General features: G+C 34.6%; 1 protein-coding gene across 4 annotated transcripts; it reads left to right on the top strand.

Moving 5' to 3' along the window:
- The first annotated feature begins 438 nt into the window (after positions 1-438).
- Positions 439-18,196, top strand: PLK4 (polo like kinase 4). Of its 4 annotated transcripts, XM_057547225.1 has the most exons (17): positions 439-696; positions 1,362-1,457; positions 2,207-2,302; positions 2,384-2,498; positions 4,695-5,721; positions 6,451-6,551; positions 8,832-9,199; positions 10,043-10,147; positions 10,522-10,624; positions 11,831-11,980; positions 12,891-13,024; positions 13,120-13,211; positions 13,363-13,510; positions 14,299-14,439; positions 15,618-15,724; positions 17,157-17,287; positions 17,844-18,196. In XM_057547225.1, exons 1-16 carry the CDS (start codon positions 667-669, stop codon positions 17,257-17,259), a joined length of 2,916 nt encoding a protein of 971 aa, XP_057403208.1. In that variant the 5' UTR covers positions 439-666; the 3' UTR covers positions 17,260-17,287; positions 17,844-18,196. The 4 variants fall into 4 exon arrangements, with proteins under 4 accessions (XP_057403208.1, XP_007172439.2, XP_007172440.2 ...); XM_007172377.3 differs by lacking the exon at positions 17,844-18,196 and having other exon boundaries at positions 440-696; positions 17,157-17,799; XM_007172378.2 differs by lacking the exon at positions 17,844-18,196 and having other exon boundaries at positions 441-696; positions 9,063-9,199; positions 17,157-17,799.
- The last annotated feature ends 2,994 nt before the right edge of the window (positions 18,197-21,190 follow it).

A 21,190-nucleotide genomic window follows, 5' to 3' on the forward strand; every position in this document is an offset into this window, starting at 1 on the left:
TAAATAATGGAGTCCATTTTCTTAAAGCACCGTATCCATTCATCACAGGTATGAGAAACTGGAGTAAGCACAGAGGTGTAAACGGGTGGTTAAGTCAGGTACTGATTTTTTTCCCCCTATGCTGTTCCGTCAAGTTTAAGCATTTGGAATTCAAAAATTGTTTTAAATCCTTTACAGAATTGGAAGAAGTAGCTTTTCAGACCGTGAAGTGAGTAACTAACCCGTTGTGAATGTCTCATATCTTAGGCTACCTTTTTTATCCGTCTTGCGCGGGTCTTCCAAGAGCCGAACTGCCAACATTCCCAGCCGACTTCTCAGCCGCCGAAGCACTTCCGGCCCTCGGCCCGCGGGCGAGCGGATAAGGAGTCTGCCACGCATGCGCGCCGCGGCGCAGCCTCTGCGGAGCGCCCCGCCTCGTTACGTCCCCTCCAACCTCGCTAGAACGGCAACCGGCGGGAGTTTTTCAAAATGGGAGCGCGGAGGCGCCGCCCAGGCCTCGGAAGGTGCCCGGGAGACCTTTCGGTGGCTGTGGTGTCGTCGCCGGGAGCGGCGGCCTAGAGAGCCGAGCCTGATGGACGCCAAGACACGCTGCCTACTTGGAGCGCTGCCTCGAAAGGACTGCGTGAAGGGAGTTAATCCGGGGAGCACGGACCGCGGCCTGGAAATATGGCGACCTGCATCGGGGAGAAGATCGAGGTGAAAAGACTCGATAGTCCTCAGTAGGGCGGGTGGGAGTCGGAGTGCCGGGACTCATCGAGACCCTGGCAGGAAGGGGATAGAGCGCAGCTAACGGCTGCAGGTTGGACGCCGGAGTGCTTTGGGAGGGTCCCAACCGCCGGGGTCCCGGCTGTTTGAGGGCGGAGCGGCCCGCCCCTCTGAGACGCGGGGGCGGTAGGACAGGTGTGTTGCTCGCGGCCCCGCCCTTCTGTCCCTAGGCACCGCGGCTTCATGTCAGCGATCCCGCCGGAGCTGCCGCGCTAGAGCAGGGCGAGGCTATCTTCCCCTTCTCCAAGGGGATGGCGGTTACCTCCGGCGGGAGTTGCGGCGGGGTTCCGTTCAGGGCAGTAGCTCTCGGGGGCTGGCTGGAGGTGGGACGAGGATGCTGAGGCTACGCTGAGGCTGAGGAACCAGATCATTAGGGTGCTCTATCTAGAGACCAGCCTGGAAGCTCAGAGACCCGCAAGGCGTCAACATGCTGTCCACCCCAGACACCTGCTGTATCGAGGTGTGATACCTGCTTGAATTTTGAATGCAAATTCTCCTCCCGATCCATTTTAGCCTCTTTTTTCCAGCCCCTTCCTATTTTTCTTCCTTTCTACGTCGAAAATCATCACACATATTCTTTAATTTTAACTTTTAAGGATTTTAAAGTTGGAAATCTGCTTGGTAAAGGATCATTTGCTGGTGTCTATAGAGCTGAGTCCATTCACACTGGTTTGGAAGTTGCAATCAAAATGGTAAGAATATGTTAATCAGTTTCTCACTTCTACTTTGCAAGTAACTAGGGAGGTTTGCTACTTGAGATGTTAGAAACTCCTTACCTGCCAGCCTTTTCTTTATGCTGTAAAAAAACCCATTGCTTAGGCAGAAGACAGTAGTTCCAACAGTTGAACTTAAGGATCTCTTAGGAGATCCTTAACCATGCTTAAATAAGTGTTCTATCTTTACTCATGTTCATTAGATTTGGTATCTGTTCTAATTATATGTACTTGGAGTAATTGGTAGCAGTCAAAGAACAAATAATAATTTGTTTATAATAAGAGGAATACACTTGTGCATAGTTCTGTATTACACTGTAAAAAGCTAAAATACTATTCTTGATTGTTAGAAGTCAGTCTAATAGGAGTAACATAGGCAAATTAAGAAACACCTAAACCAGTAGGAAAAGGGAAGGGAAGTTTTGTTTTAAAGGTTTGCTAAATTTTATTTGTTGTTATTATCATAGATACGATGGTTGAGCTATTAAATTCTTTAAGTTGGTAGAGTGTATTAGAATGCATTGGGCAAGCTTATTGAATGTCCACTCTGTCAAGCACTCTGCTAGGTGCATGGGGAAAATAGACAACGAAATAAATTGATCTCAAAAAGAAGAAGATAAAAGGACTTCAGAATATTTTAAAGTATACTTTCTCTTTTCAAAGTTAACCTGACAACTTCACATTTGAAAGTTTATCATCAACATTTAAACCTCTCATGTTATTTTTAGATAGATAAGAAAGCCATGTACAAAGCTGGAATGGTACAGAGAGTCCAAAATGAGGTGAAAATACATTGCCAATTGAAACATCCTTCTATCTTGGAGGTAAGATACAAATTTTATAAAAGTGGCCAAGGGCATTGGATTTTTCTGTATTATAATTTATTATGCCCTTTTACATTTCAGCTGTATAACTATTTTGAAGATAACAATTATGTGTACCTAGTATTAGAAATGTGCCATAATGGAGAAATGAACAGGTATCTAAAAAACAGAAGAAAACCATTCTCAGAAAATGAAGGTAGGCTGTGCTTCTTTTATTCTTTCTTTCATTTTTCTTAAAAAAATTTTTTTTTGGAAAATACAAATTTTACTCTTTGTAGTTTTGAAGAATGTACTGTTTTATAATATTTAGTAAAACTGTTTCAATTATTACTTTGGGCCATAAAAAGAGATTTTTTTCCCCCCCAAATTAAAAAAGCTGTTAATTCTTATAAATAATTCAGGCATTACAGAAGTAAAGTAGAAGAAGAAATTTGCTATCCATCTTTTGCCAAAACATTTTAAATTAAGTCATTGGTCACAGATGAATGTGTATCCTTTCAAATCTAGAAAAAGCTTTTTAGAATGCTGTTGATGACTATAAAGTACTTTCTAAGTCAAACACAGTATCTGTTGAAACCATTTATTATAGAAAATGTCAAACACTGAAGTTGAGAGTAATATAATGAGCCCCTATGAACTTACCACTGAGCTTCCAAAACTATCAACTCATTGTTTCATCTGTACCCTTCTTATTCCCCCAGTTCCTCAGAGTATATTGAAGCAAATCATAGACATCTTTTTATCTTTAAACGATACAGACTTAAAAAAAAAAAAAGGAAGCACAAAGTCACTATCACACCTAATAATTCCTTACTATCAAACACATTGTCAGTTTCAGCTTCCCCAGTTTCTTATAAGTAACTTTTTTTACAGTTCAGATCAGGATCAAGTAAGGTCCGTGTATCATCACACAAATGATTGTTTTCAAATTATCTTACCCTGCTAACTGACACTGCAGGCTAAGATTGAAAGCTAAGAAAGGTGGTTGCTGATAGGCTTTTTGTCCATTTGATCTATATTTAACCCATTTGGAAAACAATTTGGTCATATGTGTTAAGAGTTAAGGAAATGTTCATATCCTTAGACTGAAAATAAGAACATAATACATAATAAGAAAATAAATTCATATACATATTGATGATGAGTACTGCATTTTTCATAATACTGTATAATAGTAAGGCCTTCTTAAATAAGACAACTTGCAAAAGATAGGAAGGAAATGAATTACCAATTTGACTAATTAAAATTAAGAATGTGTATGACAAAGGATACTGTCAACAAATTTAAAAGTTAAAGATAGGAAGAAAATATTTGTATAACAAATGGCTGTCCAATTAATATTTAAAATATAAGGCATGCCTTAAAAGAAAAGATAATTGTATAGGAAAATGGACAGGGGATGTAAGCAGACTGTTCACAGAAGAGAAAGTATAATTGGCCAATAAACATACGAAAAGATGCTCAAAATCAGTAGTAATCATAAGAATGCCAACTAAAATAATGAGTACCATTTTTTTACCCATTGGATTGAGACTACCTAATTTCAACAAGGATATGCTTGAAAATAACAGTCTTTTGGAGGGTGATTGGCAAGGCGTTAAAATACTAAATTTTATCTCTCAACCCAGTGATTCTACTTCTTGAATTTACCATAATGAAGCATCCCATATATATGCACAAGAAAACAAGCATGTACAAGAATGTTTATTGCTATATTTTTTTATAATCTTGAAATGACCCAAATATTAATCAATAGCAATTTAATAAGATGGAGATCTATGTGTACTGACATAGAAATATCTCCAAGAAATATTGTGAAGTGGCAAAAAAAGTAATAAACTATATTTTTATACCATTTTTATATTTTAAAAACATTTATTACAGTGTATTTCTATAGATTTAAATGTACATAAGCACATGGAAGAAAAGTTTAAAAGAATATATATAAACTGTTAATAGTGACTACTTTTTAGGAGGGTTTGGGAGGACATCAAAGGAACTTCAGCTTGCTTTTCTTTTTTTCTCTTTTTTACAATTTGAATTATTTATGAATTGTTTAATTATAAGTATTTTCTCTTTCTATGGACTTCTGGTTACCCTAGTTAACTCTAGTCACTCCCAATTCCTAATAAAATTAAGCTTCCCTTAACTGTATTTAGAAAACTCATTAGTTGGAAAGGACAAAGTTTAAAAGGAGTGCCTAGTTGTCTTAATGGGAATTATTAAAGAATATTATGAAATTATCAGAGTGGTATTTTGGCTGGTAAAACTAAGCTACAAACCAGTTTACTAACTGTCATACTGGCATATGTACTTGGGTTTCATAATGTATTCTAAATACTGAATCTTCGGATTTTCTAAATTGTAAGTTTTATTTTTTGCATTCTAACAGCTCGACACTTCATGCACCAGATCATCACAGGAATGCTGTATCTCCATTCTCATGGTATATTACACAGGGACCTCACACTTTCTAACCTTTTACTTACGCGTAATATGAACATCAAGATCGCTGATTTTGGGCTGGCCACTCAATTGAAAATGCCACATGAAAAGCACTATACTTTATGTGGAACTCCTAATTACATTTCCCCAGAAATTGCAACTCGAAGTGCACATGGACTTGAATCTGATATTTGGTCCTTGGGCTGTATGTTTTATACATTACTTATTGGAAGACCACCTTTTGACACTGACACCATCAAGAACACGTTAAATAAAGTTGTATTGGCAGATTATGAAATGCCAACTTTTTTGTCAAGAGAAGCCAAGGACCTTATTCACCAGTTACTTCGTAGAAATCCAGCAGATCGTTTAAGTCTGTCTTCAGTATTAGATCATCCTTTTATGTCCCGAAATTCTTCAACAAAAAGTAAAGATTTAGGAACTGTAGAAGACTCGATTGATAGTGGACATGCCACAATTTCTACTGCGATTACGGCTTCTTCCAGTACCAGTATGAGTGGTAGTTTATTTGACAGAAGAAGACTTTTGGTTGACCAGCCACTCCCAAATAAAATGACTATATTTCCAAAGAATAAAAATTCAAGTGATTTTTCTTCTTCAGGAGATGGAAGCAGCCTTTATACTCAGTGGGGAAATCAAGAACAAGAAACCAGTAATAGTGGAAGGGGAAGAGCAATCCAGGAGGCAGAAGAAAGGCCACATTCTCGATACCTTCGTAGAGCCCATTCCTCTGATAGATCTGGCATCTCTAATAGTCAGTCGCGAGCGAAAACGTATACAATGGAACGATGTTACTCAGCAGAAATGCTTTCAAAATCCAAAAGATCAGGAGTAGATGAAAATGAAGAAAGATACTCATCCACAAACAGCAATGCTAATATTCTTCACTTCTTTAAAGAAAAGACATCCAATGGTTCTGGATCTTTTGAAAGACCTGATAACAATCAAGCACTGTAAGAATAATTCTATCAAAAAGCATTTTACTTTTCGATAAACATTGTATTAGCACAAACATGAAGCTGCATCTAACTAAGGGTTACCTTTTTTCTAACCTTGTCAGATATTCCTGGGGCACTTTTAACTATGACTTCTATTTTTTAATAGGAAGAGAATCAGAATGATGATCTTGAATTGTGGTTAAGAATCTCTTAAAATGAGTGTATGTGCTCATGAATGTATTTGTAGTATGTGTTTAATACTTGGGAATTTCTAGTGTCATTTTAAATTTTATATGAAGCAGGTCTCCAGTGCAATGTATCATATATTAAACATGTCTGATTCCTAAAGTACTCTTAACAGTAACTGTACACACACACACACAAATAGAGAAAGAGAAGTTGACCCTAAGTGATGAGTAAACATATTATTGACTGCTTCTCACATGAAGGCAAGTTTTTAGTGACTAGTGTTTTTCTTTTTCTGATCTTTGGTTTTTATGTTTAAATTAAAAGAGGACAGTAGCCATATAGAAACGTTGTCACGGTGCTATGGGCATTTTGGCATGGGAATTTAGCTTCATAGACACAATTTAGTTATGCAAATGTTGGGTTCTACAGTTAATGTAAAAATTTTTAGGTATTCATATCAGAAGAGAGCTCCCTTTTTTAGTGTTTTTTTATCTTAAAAGGTTACTACCTGATAATTTTTTATTAGTTTATGGGAAATTTTTTTTCTTTGTTTAGCTCCAATCATCTTTGTCCAGGAAAAACTCCTTTTCCATTTCCAGACCAGACAGCTCAAACTGAAATGGTGCAACAGTGGTTTGGGAATCTGCAAATAAATGGTGAGTTTTTAATGGACTACTTAATAAAAAGTTAATGACTTGGCCACTTACCAAGCATTGCAGTTTTCTATTTGGGTTTTCTTAAGAAAATAGTGCATTTTCAATAAACTGTTACAATAATAGTAATAATAACTGTTAACACAGTTTGAGTATTTACTGTATCAGCCACTGTCCTTAATGCTTAACATATATTATTAACTTATTAAATTCTCACAAAAACCATATGAGGAAGATACTATTATTAGCCCTGTCTTACAAATGAGGAAATAGTAGTGCGCAAAGGTTAATTTGCCAAGCTGCACTGTCCATAAATACAAGAGACAGGAGTCTAACCCAAGCAGTCTGGCTCAGAGACTTTACTCTTAACCCCTCTGCTCTTGCAGCCTCTCTGTAATAAGTGCCTACTATCAGTGCCTATCAAATAATCAAAAGATGGTTGACTTTATTTTTAAGTAGAAGGTGATGTGGACCATCATAGTGTACCAATGGGACCTCACATACACTAAAATACACAGCTACTAAAACCTAAACATTTTTTTTTAATTTTATATACCTAAACATTTTTAAACAGCTGTCATCCAAGTCATTATTTTATTTATAGATACAGAGTTTGAAAGTTAAACATTTCTCATTATTGAACATGACATTCACAGAAGGTGGTTTGGAAAATAATGTTGGAAAAAAGAGAATAAAAAAGAAACATATGGAGAGGAGGAGAGAATTTTTTACTAAGTATCATGTTACCTCAGACAAAGTGCATAATATGGCTGTAATTTAAGCAGAGAGTTGTTATGTCACCTCAAGAGTCTGTTTTTTTCATGTATATTATTTTCAAGGGCCCAAAAGAATTAATCTTCTCATGTGTACTTGTCAAAGATGATAATTCAAGTTTATGTTTTTTAAAACTACAAAACTGCCATGTGCTTAATCTTGCACTTAACCTTCTATTGTGTTTATAGATACTTTTATTTGGTAACATGGACATGTCTGAAGTAACCTGTTTATAATACTCTAGTAGTGCTGCTACAATTTTAAAGTATATTATTTGATATAAGATATTTTCTGTCATAATGGGAGTTATGGAGGGAGGCACTTAAAAGTCATTTAAGGGGAAAGCTGAGATATAGATTTTTAGAGTTTAGCACTAGAAAAATTGCCTTACAAAGTTTTATATAGTCTAATCATTTTAAGGGCTTAAAAAAAATAATAATGTTCCCATGTGAACTCTAAAACTATATAAAATTTAAATGGGTAAAGTTCAAGAACTGTTTCAGAAATGTGGGTACAAATATGTTTGTAATATTAAGTATTAATAATAAACCTATTTCATATATTTTAGAGTGTTTTGGTTTTAGTTGCATATTTTGTAGGTAAAGATGAAATAGTCCTTAGCTTAAAGAGAGTGAATTTACATGTTATGTAGAATGATTACCTGGGAACTCCTCTCAAATCTGTATTTGTTGCAGCATTGGCAGTTGCTTTAGTATTAGTAGGTGACCCTAGGTGACTAGTTTTTGCTTTGATTGAAAAATTAATTTCATATTAATATCTTTTCTTTCTTAGTCTTAGATTAAAGGTATTCCTTCGCAGGCTGGCTTAAAATGTCCTTTTAAAGTCACTATTTTAGGGGCTTCCCAGGTGGCGCAGTGGTTGAGAGTCTGCCTGCTAATGCAGGGGACACGGGTTCGAGCCCTGGCCTGGGAAGATCCCACATGCCGCAGAGCGGCTGGGCCCGTGAGCCACAACTGCTGAGCCTGCGCGTCTGGAGCCTGTGCTCCGCAACGAGAGAGGCCGCGACGGTGAGAGGCCCGCGCATCGCGATGAAGAGTGGCCCCCGCTTGCCACAACTGGAGAAAGCCCTCGCACAGAAACGAAGACCCAACACAGCCAAAATCAATCAATCAATCAATCAATCAAACATACGCATCTGATTCAAGATCCTCAATTTAAAAAAAAAAAAAAAGTCACTATTTTATTATGCCATATCTTTTTGTTGTTGTTTTTTTAATTGGCCGAGCCGTGCAGCTTGTGGTATCTTAGTTCCCCAACCAGGGATTGAACCTGGGCCCTTGGCAGTGAAAGCACCAAATCCTAACCACTAGACCACCAGGGAATTCCCTTTTGCCAAATCTTAAACTGAAAAATTACAAGCTTTTTTTTTAAACTAGATTTCTTTTGTTCCTCAGGAAAAAAGAATGCTATTGTAACCAGCATGACAGTTTTGTGTAGACTTGACTTTTTAATTATTCACTAAATTGCTTTATTCTATGTATATTATAGCTCATTTAAGAGAAACTACTGAGCGCAACAGCATTAGCCCAAACAGAGATTTCCAGGGCCATCCAGATTTGCAGGACACATCAAGAAATGCCTGGGCTGATATAAGAGCCAAAAAGAGCCCCGATGCTTCTGATAATGCGCATTCTGCAAAACAGTTGAATACCATGAAATATATGACTGCATTTCACCGTAAACCTGAGATAATTCAACAAGAATCTATTTTTGGCTTAGATCCTTCTTCCGAACAAAGCAAGGCGAGGGGTGTGGAGCCACCACTGGGTTATCAGAAACATACATTACGAAGCGTTACATCTCCTTTGACTGCTTACAGGTTAAAACCAATCAGACAGAAAACCAAGAAGGCTGTGGTATGTCTATTATTGTTCTAAATCACTGGATGATATTTTCCTTGAGTATATGGTTTCTGGTATCAAACATAATGATATCTTTTCAGTTCCCTATTATAATGTTCCTGTATTTTTGATACGTACTTGATAAACTCACTTAAAAGAGACTGGGTGTTTATGGAAAAATAGCTGTTGTTTCCTTCTGGGTACTTTAAGAATGGTGAATTGATAGTAATTTTTGAATTTTAAATTATTGATAATGAAAAACATTTAAAAGTAATACTGGCTAAATACTGTGTTAAATATTAATCACTAAGTTAATATTTAATACTATCTTTTGCTTTTGTTTTCATTGTTTTACATTTAATCTAGTCTCAAAAAGATAAACTAGAAAATATAACTTTTTTTAACATCTGAAACTATTTAAAGAAAAGGAGTATGCACAAAATTAAGTATAGGATTTTTCTTTTTAATGTCATGTGTGCATTGGGAATGGTGATTTTGATTTTTTAATTCCGTCTTCATCCTGTTTGTCCGTTTTCCCTTTTACCCAGTCTTGCCTTTATTTGGCGTGCTATTGTCTTTTCAAGCCCTTAAATTCTCCACCCTACCTTCTGCTTTCTTTCTGCTCACTGGTTATCATTTCACACATCATTATACCTTCTTTCCTTTGCTCCTTATGTTTCACAGTTGTGCTGAAATACACCTGTGGTCTAGACAGTTGCAGTGAAGCAGCTATTTGATTTTTACTTTAATTTTTGTTTCTGCCATGGTTAAGTACTTTTCTGTTAACTAATATGTATGTCAGAACTGTTCTGGTAAATAAGAGAATTGTTACTGATTTTAGTTTTATTTTTTTTTTAGGTGAGCATACTTGATTCAGAGGAGGTATGTGTGGAGCTTCTAAAGGAGTATGCATCTCAAGAATATGTGAAAGAAGTTCTTCAAATATCTAGTGATGGAAATATGGTAATGTGGATTTCCTTTATTATCTTGCAGCTTCATCACTTAAGCATTTAGCATTCCATTCGTTCTCTAATGATATTTAAAAAACAATTTTTAGTCACTTTTCCTGATATGATAGTATCTCTGGAATTCAAAAACTAAAATAGCATACTACATAACATTTAAATAAATTAGTGTGGTGTAAAAAATAATTATAACTAGGAACAAAATCTAAACTTTAGGCTTAAGTTTAAAAAGCAAAAAAATTACTTTTAGAGAATATTTAGCATTTTCAATAAAAATAATATACATGTGAGCTCTTTTTATAATTTTAGTAACAAAATACAGTGCTCTAACTTAATGGCATATAATCAGAATTCTTAAAAATTTTTTGCCAGATCACTATTTATTATCCAAATGATGGAAGAGGTTTTCCTCTTGCAGATAGACCGCCCTCACCTACTGACAACATCAGTAGGTACAGTTTTGACAATTTACCAGGTATGTAGATTTACCAGGGAATAAACTTAGATAATGGATTTATATATACATATACTCTATACTGTGGGTATCATAAATTGTAAATATTTTGGCTTCAGTCGGGATGCAGGTTATGTTCTTATAACTTTATATCTGGTGGGATGTGCTATACCTTACTAATCCAATGTTTAGTCATATTCTGTGTTATAATGGTATTTTATTGTTTACTTAAGTAAAAACTCTAGAATATTAGTCATGTGTCACACAAATATAATTTGTACACTTGTATAGTTACAATTTGTGTAGAATCATGTTAAAAATTCAACGTGAAGTATCTGGTTTTTGACTTTTGAAATCATTACTGTGCTACATAATGATCACTTGTAATTGTGGTTAACCAAATTTGGCTCCTGGTTTAGCTTCTGGATATTATGAATTGGGAAATTAAGTACTGAGTAGTAAGACTTCCCTAAGGTAACTTAGAAACAAATAAGAGAACCTATCTAATCTAACTCTGTTAGAAATTAAAACACGTAGACAAGACTATCAAATACTATAAATGACCATAGTTACAGGGAACTGCTAAAATTTACTACTCTATGCTTTACTAATATAAAAAGTGCTACATTTCTTTTCCTAAAAGTCATTTGGTTCTGATATCTCAGGTAGAACTCTTTTCATTTCATTTATTAAAACTTTCCTGGAGTCATTATCTTACTTTTAATAAGGAGTCAGTGATTCAAAGTAAGAGATTTTTTAAATAATCATGATACTGGGACTTCCCTGGTGGTCCAGTGGTTAAGACTTCGCCTTCCAACGCAGGGGGTGCGGGTTCGATCCCTGGTTGAGGAGCTAAGATCCCACATGCCTCATGGCCAAAAAACCAAAACAGAACAGAAGCAATGTTACAACGAATTCAATAAAGACTTTAAAAATGGTCCACATCAAAAAAATCTTTAATAAATAATCATGATACTAATCATCAGATTCTGTTATATACTTCTTAGGAATTTTATTATACTGTCTTTAGTTTTCATTAAAATAGTAGACTTACATCTCTAAAATATTTTTGTTTGGGTAATGGGATTGTTAACTTTGGGTAATGCGATTATTAACTTTCAACTTGAATTTTTGAGGAAGAGTAGAAATAAATGTTAGACTGTTATGGAATTTATGTCAACACTTTATTCCCTAATGTTAGGTAACTTTTTTGTTTTCTCTCCCTAGAAAAGTACTGGCGAAAATATCAATATGCTTCCAGATTTGTGCAGCTTGTAAGATCTAAATCTCCCAAAATCACTTATTTTACAAGATATGCTAAATGTGTTTTGATGGAGAATTCCCCTGGTGCTGATTTTGAGGTTTGGTTTTATGATGGTAAGTGCCATTTAGAAATGGTAATTTTTTTCCCTTTAGTTTGTAACTTAGTAGTTGTGGGTTTTTTTGTTTTTTTGTTTTTTGTAAATTCAACACAGTGAGATTTATTTATTTATTTTATTTACGGCTGCGCTGCATGGCTTGCGGGGTCTCAGTTCCCCGACCAGGGATTGAACCCAGGCCACAGCAGTGAAAGCTCTGAATCCTAACCACTAGACCACCAGGGAACTCCCCAACACAGCGAGGTGTGTGTGTGTGTGTGTGTGTGTGTGTGTGTGTATATCCATACATAAAAATTATACAGCACAGTATACTGTATGTCAAATGTTAATCAAAATTTATATATACTTGCTTGTAAACAATTTATTCTCTAATATGTATATTAATTCTCTTTCCCCTTTTGGCTCCAGTTTAACAACATTCTGATTGATATAAAAAATAACATGAAATAAACAATATCCTGTTTCTTATTAGAAATTTAAATGGACACATACCAAATTTTTAGAATAATAAATGTCACAAAAGGATAAGGTTGAACCAGAGAATTTTCTTTTCTAAATCTATAAAGATGTTTACTTTTTAATCTGTAAAGTTTCCTCCTTTAAGGGACACATAGTACATACACTCACACAGTACACATAATTATAGCTGTCCTTCACTTATGTTTTTGTTTGAGAGTAGTGGTTTTTTAAAAATATAAAAGTATCAAACTTAAGCCAGTTACATGCGGAAAAGAAAAATGGCCTATATTTTTTGAATACTACTTTGAGAGCCTCATTTTATTAATGGCCAATAAGTGAATGTAAATGTTACCTTGATCTAGGAGTCATTATGTACTGGGGTATGATAATGAATATAAATCTAGGAATATTTAAAGAAATAATAAAGGGTTTTCGGCTTAATTTTTAAGGAGCAAAGATACACAAAACAGAAGATTTAATCCAGGTGATCGAAAAGACTGGCAAATCTTACACCTTAAAAGGTGAAAGTGAAGTTAATAGCTTGAAAGAGGAAATAAAAATGTATATGAACCAAGCTAATGAGGTATGTACCGACTTTTAGTAGGTTTTTTCTTACCAATTAATAATAATACAAATGACATAGATGAAGTAATGACAGAAAGCACTCTTTTGAAATAGGGCCACCGTATTTGTTTAGTACTGGAATCCATAATTTCAGAAGAGGAAAAGAAAAGTGGAAGTGCTCCCTTTTTCCCAATAATCGTAGGAAGGTAAATGTTTGAAAATTTATTAAATATGGCTAAAATGTGTAGAAATGTTTTTTTAAAAAAACCAGTTTAGTGTTTACATCATGAACATTCTTTTGTTTTCTATAAATTGAAAGCTTTAAAGGAATGTATTTGACATATCTTTCTCCTTCAGAAAACCTAGTAGTACTAGTTCACCTAAGGCCTTCACACCTCCTCCTTCTGTGGATCCAAACTACCCAATGAGAGAGACACCATCTCTGAATAGAATGATCATAAATAGTGCTGCTTCTCCAAAACAGGCACCAATACTTAATCCTTCTGTAAGTAAATATATGTCACTTCTGTACTTTAAACTCTTCCATGATTGCCTAATGTCCTTGATATAAACTAAAACACCCTACTGTGGCCTTACTATCACCTACCTACTTTTCCAGTCTCATTCTGAGCTACCCCACACTCTCTGTGCCTAGTTCCTTGATTAAGCCAAACTCTCAGGGCCTTTTCACATGCTGTTCACTTGACCTGGAACTCTTTTCCCGAACCCCTTAATGGCTAATTCTTTCTCATCTTTCAGGTCTCAGTTTAAATATTACCTCAGCAAGGCCTAACCTGACTCCTCTGGGAAAAAGCTAAATATATTAACATACACATTGTTTTATTTTTACTAGTAAAATATCATTAACTGCCTTAATATCCATGATAGAATCATGGTTAAACAAACTTATATTTTTACTCAATGAACTATCATGCCAATAAAAACTATATAGCAATGTAGTAAAGTGCGAGATTAAAGAAATAGATCTCTGTGTGTGTATATGGGTATGTGTGTATTCACACACACAAACATACATACTGTAATTGCAGCTATGAAAAATTATACCTTGGGAAAAAAAGACAAAAGAAATCTACCAAAATCAAAACAGTAGTTGTGTGATTTTTTTTCCTATTTTATACTTTTCCAATTTTCTGTAATGTGATTGTATTTTTTTAATTTTGTTTTTTAAAAATTAATTTAAGATAATGAAAATCCAGTCATCATCTACTTTTGCTGAAGTTGGCTTATTAGAATGCTAAGGAATAATATCTTCCTTTCTTTTATTGTTTGTAGATGGTTACAAATGAAGGACTTGGCCTTGCAGGTGCAGCTTCTGGAACTAACAGCTCTCCTAGTAGTCTAAAAGATTGTCTCCCTAAATCAGCACAACTTTTCAAGTCTGTTTTTGTGAAAAATGTTGGTTGGGCTACACAGGTGAGAAGTTAGATTTCTCTTTGCAGACAGTTTTTACACCTTTTTTGCATTGATTATATCATTAATAATTTTCACATTTTTTTATATGCATACAGATGGAAAGCTCTAGATATTGTTGATAACAAATTGCCTGCTAGGGCCTAGGTGACCTGTTTTTGCCATTTGTTTTTAAAGTAGAGGTCATGATGATGGCTAAACATTAGGACTTGAGAATGCCCAGGGTGTCGTAAGTTTTAGAAAGTATTTGTAAGCTATATTAATAGAGTAACTTTTATATGGCAGAAAAGAATTCTTGCATCTAAAAATGAGGTCTACATTGAGTTTCAAACTTAAAGAATTTTATGTAGGTGTAAACTTAGATTTGTATATTTTCTGAAAGCTTGAACTTTGGAGATGTTTGAGCACAGCACATGTAATTTTTACTTAGCAGTGAAGTAAAATACAGCCTAGTCCTTTATGGGGGTAGGAAATAACGGGAAGGGAACTCAGCATTTGTTGAGTACATGCTATGTGGTACCATGTTTTCCACATACATTGTCTCATTTCCCAAAATAAAACCTAGTAAAGTTGATGTTATCGCCTTTCATAGATAGTAAAATTATGGCTCATAATGGATGGTTGACTTGCACATTCCTACTAGTTAGTTTGCAGAATCTGGATGTAAACCCAGGTCTATTTGATTCCAGTGTCCATGTCTTCTCTGTACTCTGTTTGGAGTGGCACATTGTAAACATCAGTGACTAAAGAAACCAATTTTAAAAGCAAAGATGTAACATTCTCAAGCACAATAGAAATTCTTTTGGCCTAAGAACAAAGAATAGAGGGAAATTCTAATTTAAGAAAGTGTTGCTTGGTTATTTCCTAAATCTCTTCTTGGTTAGAAATACTATGGGAAAGGAAAAAAAAAAAAAATAGCTTGCTCAGATATCCTAGTGGAAATGAATGGGAAACAGGATTTATGTAGAATAATTTTAATTTATGATGCCCTATCCATTAAAGGAATAATCTGAAAAAGATATGAATATTCTCAAATGTTACTACCATCACAGCCCCAAATTTGTAGTTACCTGAAGGGTTTTGTTTTTTTTTTTAACTATATGAAAAACCTGTTAAACATGAGTACCTTTTAAGAACTTCATATCCTCTATAGTAATTTTGCTTGCTTATTACTTTTCTAGTTAACTAGTGGAGCTGTGTGGGTTCAGTTTAACGATGGGTCCCAGCTGGTCGTGCAAGCAGGAGTGTCTTCTATTAGTTATACATCTCCAGATGGTCAGACATCTAGGTAAGTTCTTAAAATACTGGTTGAGATTCAGCTTTTTGCTCTAATTTTGTTTTATCTATATGATGAAATAAATGACTTAATAAAGTTACTATTTTCATGTTGACAAAGTTCATATTATTATTTAAACTGTTAAGTATTCATAGCGGCTCATATAGTCTTTTTAATGCATATTTTATGAGTATTTACAGGAATGCAGGGTAATTGGTACGGATTATCCACTCCAAGTGGTTAGATTCCTTTAGCCTTCTTATTCCTTCAGTCTAACTAGGTTGGCCCTTTTCAGAAGTAATGGACTTCTAAGTTCAAAGTAATATACTTAGACAATTTACATAAAAGAACATAGAAACAAGGAAGCTGTCTTTTAAAAGATAACCAGATTATTTTTCCCAAATGAAAGGCTGTATCCCCTGATCTAGTGTAAAGTGATTAATGTTTAAAAGACTTTTTTGAAATGTATATATTCATTCTAAATGAGGATATATGCCAGGCTAATAAGTATGCTAACAAGGAGGATCTGGGAATAGCAAGAATAAGCAGTAGTTTGGTCTCCACATTTCAAACCATTACTTACTAAAAAGAGGTGGGGTGCCAACAGTGCCAGTACAAACACGCTACTTTATGAAAAGTGCATATTGTAGAGAAAATACTTGGTACAAATATAATTTGTGGATATCTACCAACTGCTTTTGTGTGTATATATGCAGTACCATCATTTAAAGAACTCATTAAGTAAGAGGTTTTGTTAAATCAACTCTTTCAAATGCTCCAGAAAGTGGAAAGATACAGATATAAAATGGGTAGAACCCGTGTTCAGAAAATAAAAGTTCAGATTTTACTTGATATGGTCATTTGGAAATTTTTAATATTTAATAGAAATGTATTTATAATGTGTTTAGCTTAGTATTTTCTTTAAATTAGGGTCTTCAATTTAATGAGGAATCCAGATTTTCAGCTTGCTTTAGAAATTATAAAGTCCGTTCAAGTTTTTTGACCTAATTTTCTTTTTATTATTTAAATACATTTAGAAATTGGTCTATTTTAAAAGGAAACAGGGACTTCCCTGGTGGTCCAGTGGTTAAGACTTCACCTTCCAATGCAGGGGGGTGCAGGTTCAATCCCTGGTCGGGGAGCTGGGATCTCACATACCTCGCAGCCAAAGAACAAAAACATAAAACAGAAGCAATGTTGTAGCAAATTCAATAAAGAATTTTTTAAAAATGGTCCACATCAAAAAAGTCTTTAAAAAATAAAAATAAGTAAAGGAAACAAATTGAGTATGCTTAATTTAAGTATCTAATAAATAATTTTGTATGATCTCTCTGAAGTGCCTTTGCCATTGAAGAATTACTGAAAAATATAATGTGCCTTTTGGTACTCTTACAAACCAAGTGACTAAGTTATAATTTTATATTTTTCTCTTTCGTTCACTTAGGTATGGAGAAAATGAAAAATTACCAGAATACATCAGACAGAAATTACAGTGTCTTTCTTCCATCCTTTTGATGTTTTCTAATCCAACTCCTAGTCTTCATTGATTAAAGCTCCTTTTAGATATATATATAAGTAAGTTTAATAAATAACATTTTTGTTGGCTTTCAAGTAAAGTGACTTTTTTCATTTTAAAAAACTTCTTCAGAAAGCCTTTCCATAAAAGAGAATTTTAATCTATACCATAACGGATGTATTCTAATGAGAGAACAAAGCAGAATGAAATTTGAGTCACTTACAAAATGTAGTGGTCGTAGACTAAAATAGGACACCTAACTTTGCTCTTAGAACATATACTCCTAAAATTACTGTGTTCATATATTTGTATTGAACAATGTTTTAAAGCAAAAATATAAATGGTGTGTGGTATATTTGTGCTTTTATTTTTTTCCCTACTTCGCAGACATGCTAAGAATCATGGACAAAACATGCTGGAGTTTCTGTATTTTGAACATGTAAATAATGTGTATTTATGTTACAAGTAACATATGTAAACATGTATATTTGTTTTATATTTATTTTTGTAGCACTAGTTTGTGATGAAACATTTCTGAAAATGCATTTTATTAAAAAAATAATAAATACAGTGTTACTTTATCTTTTGATTTATTTAATTAAATACTTAATTTAGGGACTTCCCTGGTGGTGCAGTGGTTAAGAACCCACCTGCCAATGCAGGGGACATGGGTTTAATCCCTGGTCCACGAAGATCCCACATGCCGTGGAGCAACTAAGCCTGTTCACCACAACTACTGAGCCTGCGTGCTGCAACTGCTGAAGCCCGCGCGCCTACAGTCCGTGCTCTGCAACGAGAGAAGCCCACACACCACAACAAATAGTAGCCCTGGCTCGCCACAACTAGAGAAAGACCACGCGTAGCAACGAAGATGAAAACGCAGCCAAAAGTTTTTTTAAAAAAAGAAAAACATATAATTTAAAGTAAGTTACATAGTAAACTCATTTTTAATTTTTTTGCCCGTTGAAGAGCCAATTAAATTTTTTAAATTAATTTTTCAAATGGTAAGTACATTGTTTCTCTACCTTTATCTGAAAATATCTGTATATTTTAATGATAAACATTTTAACACTGAAGACCTCAACAATGCAATTAACTAACATGAGAAAAAAGAATATTTGATAGTGGAACAGCAATTCTTAATGAAATACTCAAGGTAAAATAGGAATAGAATGAAACTACTTAAATATAAAGACTGTTAATGCTTCCTGATTTTTATAATCAGAGAAATATTGGAGCCAATTCCATTAAATAGTCAGGAATACCCAATGTCACAATTATTCAGCATTGTTTTAGAGGTTGTTACCTACGGCAATGAGAAGAAAAATAATAATTTGTAACATAAGTTGCACAGTTAATAAGAAAAAGACAACCCAATAGAAAAATGGGCCAAAGATATGAACAGATAATTCACAAAGGAGAAAATCCATATAACGAATCAAAATCCATATAATATACTCAACCACATTTGTAGTCAGAGAAATACAAGATTAAAACAAAAATCATTTCCCTTTATGAAAGATTCATAAAAAATAATAATAGTGGTACAATGAGCAGGGCATTCTCAGGTGTTGTTGATTACAGTGTAAATGATAAAGCAATTTGGCAGTATCTATTAGAATTATTTTAATACACAGGTAATCCAACTTTGGGGAGGAAAATTATGTAAACCCTTCTCTTAGGGATAAAAATATGATTAGAAGAAAGAATTTCCTCTTAAAAATGGAAATAATTGAAGTCCTAGCTTAATTTTGAAGGCTAAAGACTCAAATACATTTTGCTTTGACAGAATTTAGGTGTATTTTTTTTTATCATCTTCTTAATAAGTCTTAATGTGTCTTTATGTTTCAGGTATTTCTCTTATACATACTATACAGCTGAATTTTTTCAATCCAATGTAATAAGCTCTGTAGTCTACTTTGTTTACATTTATTATCATTTCTGATTTATTTTCACTGTTTGTCATTACAGTTCTGTTGCATTTACTTCCCATCTTATTCTGTGTTTTCTACTAACCATACTTCTTTGCTTTATCTTCCTTTCCTCCCTTCTTTCATGTTGAATTTCCTTTTCATATGCATATTTAAATTTTCTTTCAGCAGATTTTTCTTGAATTAAAGTTTTTAGAATTTGTTCTGTTTCATTGCTTTTGGTTTTCTTCTTCAAGGACTTCTGCTATATGTATGTTAAATCACCTGTGCCTAATTTTTATATCCATCACTTTCTCCACATCATTTTTTTCTCTATTTCTGTTATTTTAATTTTCCTCCATCTTTAATTTCCCTTAAGAAGTTATCTGTGGCATCTTATTTACTCTTGTGTTCCTTCTAATTTGTTCTTCATGTCTGAAATTATTTTTTAAGTTTCTTATTCTTTCCTGAGCTCTGCCAGCAATATTTTCATACCTTCCTATTATCTTATTTCTCTAGTTCATTGGGAAATTTTCCCATTTCTGTTTTTCAAATTACGATGTTATTTTTTAATCTTTCCATTACTTTGTAATTTCTTTCATCTCATTTTATAATACATTCTGTTTTTATCTGCTTTATGGGCATATCTGTCTGGCATGCCTTTGTTGTCTATGAGAACATTAGTTCAACTGCACTCTTCCTGTTTCTCCTCAGTATTTATTCCAGTAAATGGCATCTGCATCACTAGCTGTTCATGTCAGAATCCTGGAACTCATTCTTAACACCTTCTTTTACCTCATCTAATCACCAGTTAATCCTGCCAACTCTACCTCTAAAATATATTTTACATACTTTTAATTCCCAAATCCACTGTCAGTTCCCTAATTCAAGTCACCAGCATCACTCATCTGAACTACTGCAATAGCCTCCTGCTTGTCTCTAAACATCTACTCTTGCCTCCTGTGTGAGTCAGGGTTTTTACTTGCAAACATCAAAATCTAACCTAGTTAGTTTACACAGAGAATACATTTATTAAAGGATATCAGCTCACAGACCCTCGAGGAGGGAAAGAGATTCAGGCTTTGCAGCTAAAAACAATGGCTGAATCACAGTGCAGGAGCTTCCCCAGAAGAAGACATCCTAACAACCCTGCTCAGCACAGACCCCACAGCCATGCTGCTGAAGCTAGGGGACTAGGTTCTGGGAGCTCTGGCTGCTTTCTCAGAATTCAGCCACTGACCTTGCTCCCTCACTGAAGTCAGTTTTGCTTTTGCTGCTCACTTCCTCTTCTTGCTCAGTTCCTTATGAAGTTTCACATTGGAGGCGTGTACTGGCAGAGCCAGAAACACAAGCTCATGCCTCGGCTGCAAAGGTAGAGAGAACGAATGCATTTTGGCTTCTATCTAGAAGGAGAGGCCCAATGTGAGAAATTCTCCAAATGTAGAAGGGTCCGCAGGAAATGAAGAGTGGTCACGTACACGATAAATGTCCTCCACGTCCATTCCAGTTCACACATCACACTGCAGCCAGCTCACTCTCAACTGCACAGCTGATGACGTCACTAAACGTTAAATTAAGTGTGGAAACTTAAAAACACACACAAGTACAGATATACCAGGATAAGGAACCTCCATGTGTCTCCCACCCAACTTCAACAAATATCTTGCCAATCTCGTTTCATCTCTCTTACTGATATCCTTCCCCAACTGGAGTATTCTGAGGCAAATCCCAGAAATCATATAATTTCTATCATAAATTCTTTAGTACCTTTAACAGATAAGGAGCTTTTAAAAGCATGACCAATAACACATATCTCAGAATTAACAGTAATTCCTTAATATCATTTAATGGTGAGTCCAGTTTCAAATTTCTCCGATTACCTCAAAAATACCCCTTTTACCTTTGACTTAAAACAAGATCCAAAATAAGATCTATATAATGCATTTGTTATATATATCTCTGAAGTTTCTTTTCATCTATGACTGCTGATCTCTCAACTTTTATTTTTTCCATGCCATTTTTTTTTTTTTTTAATTTTAAGAAACTGGACCA

The sequence above is a fragment of the Balaenoptera acutorostrata genome, chromosome 5, assembly GCF_949987535.1.
Source record: "Balaenoptera acutorostrata chromosome 5, mBalAcu1.1, whole genome shotgun sequence".
In the NCBI taxonomy this organism is placed as follows: domain Eukaryota; kingdom Metazoa; phylum Chordata; class Mammalia; order Artiodactyla; family Balaenopteridae; genus Balaenoptera; species Balaenoptera acutorostrata.

Coding starts and splice junctions, on each gene's coding strand:
- PLK4 (XM_057547225.1), top strand. CDS start 667: ATGGCGACCTGCATCGGGGAGAAGATCGAG. Junction 697..1,361: donor GCATCGGGGAGAAGATCGAG/GTGAAAAGACTC, acceptor TTAACTTTTAAG/GATTTTAAAGTTGGAAATCT. Junction 10,625..11,830: donor CAGTTTTGACAATTTACCAG/GTATGTAGATTT, acceptor TTCTCTCCCTAG/AAAAGTACTGGCGAAAATAT.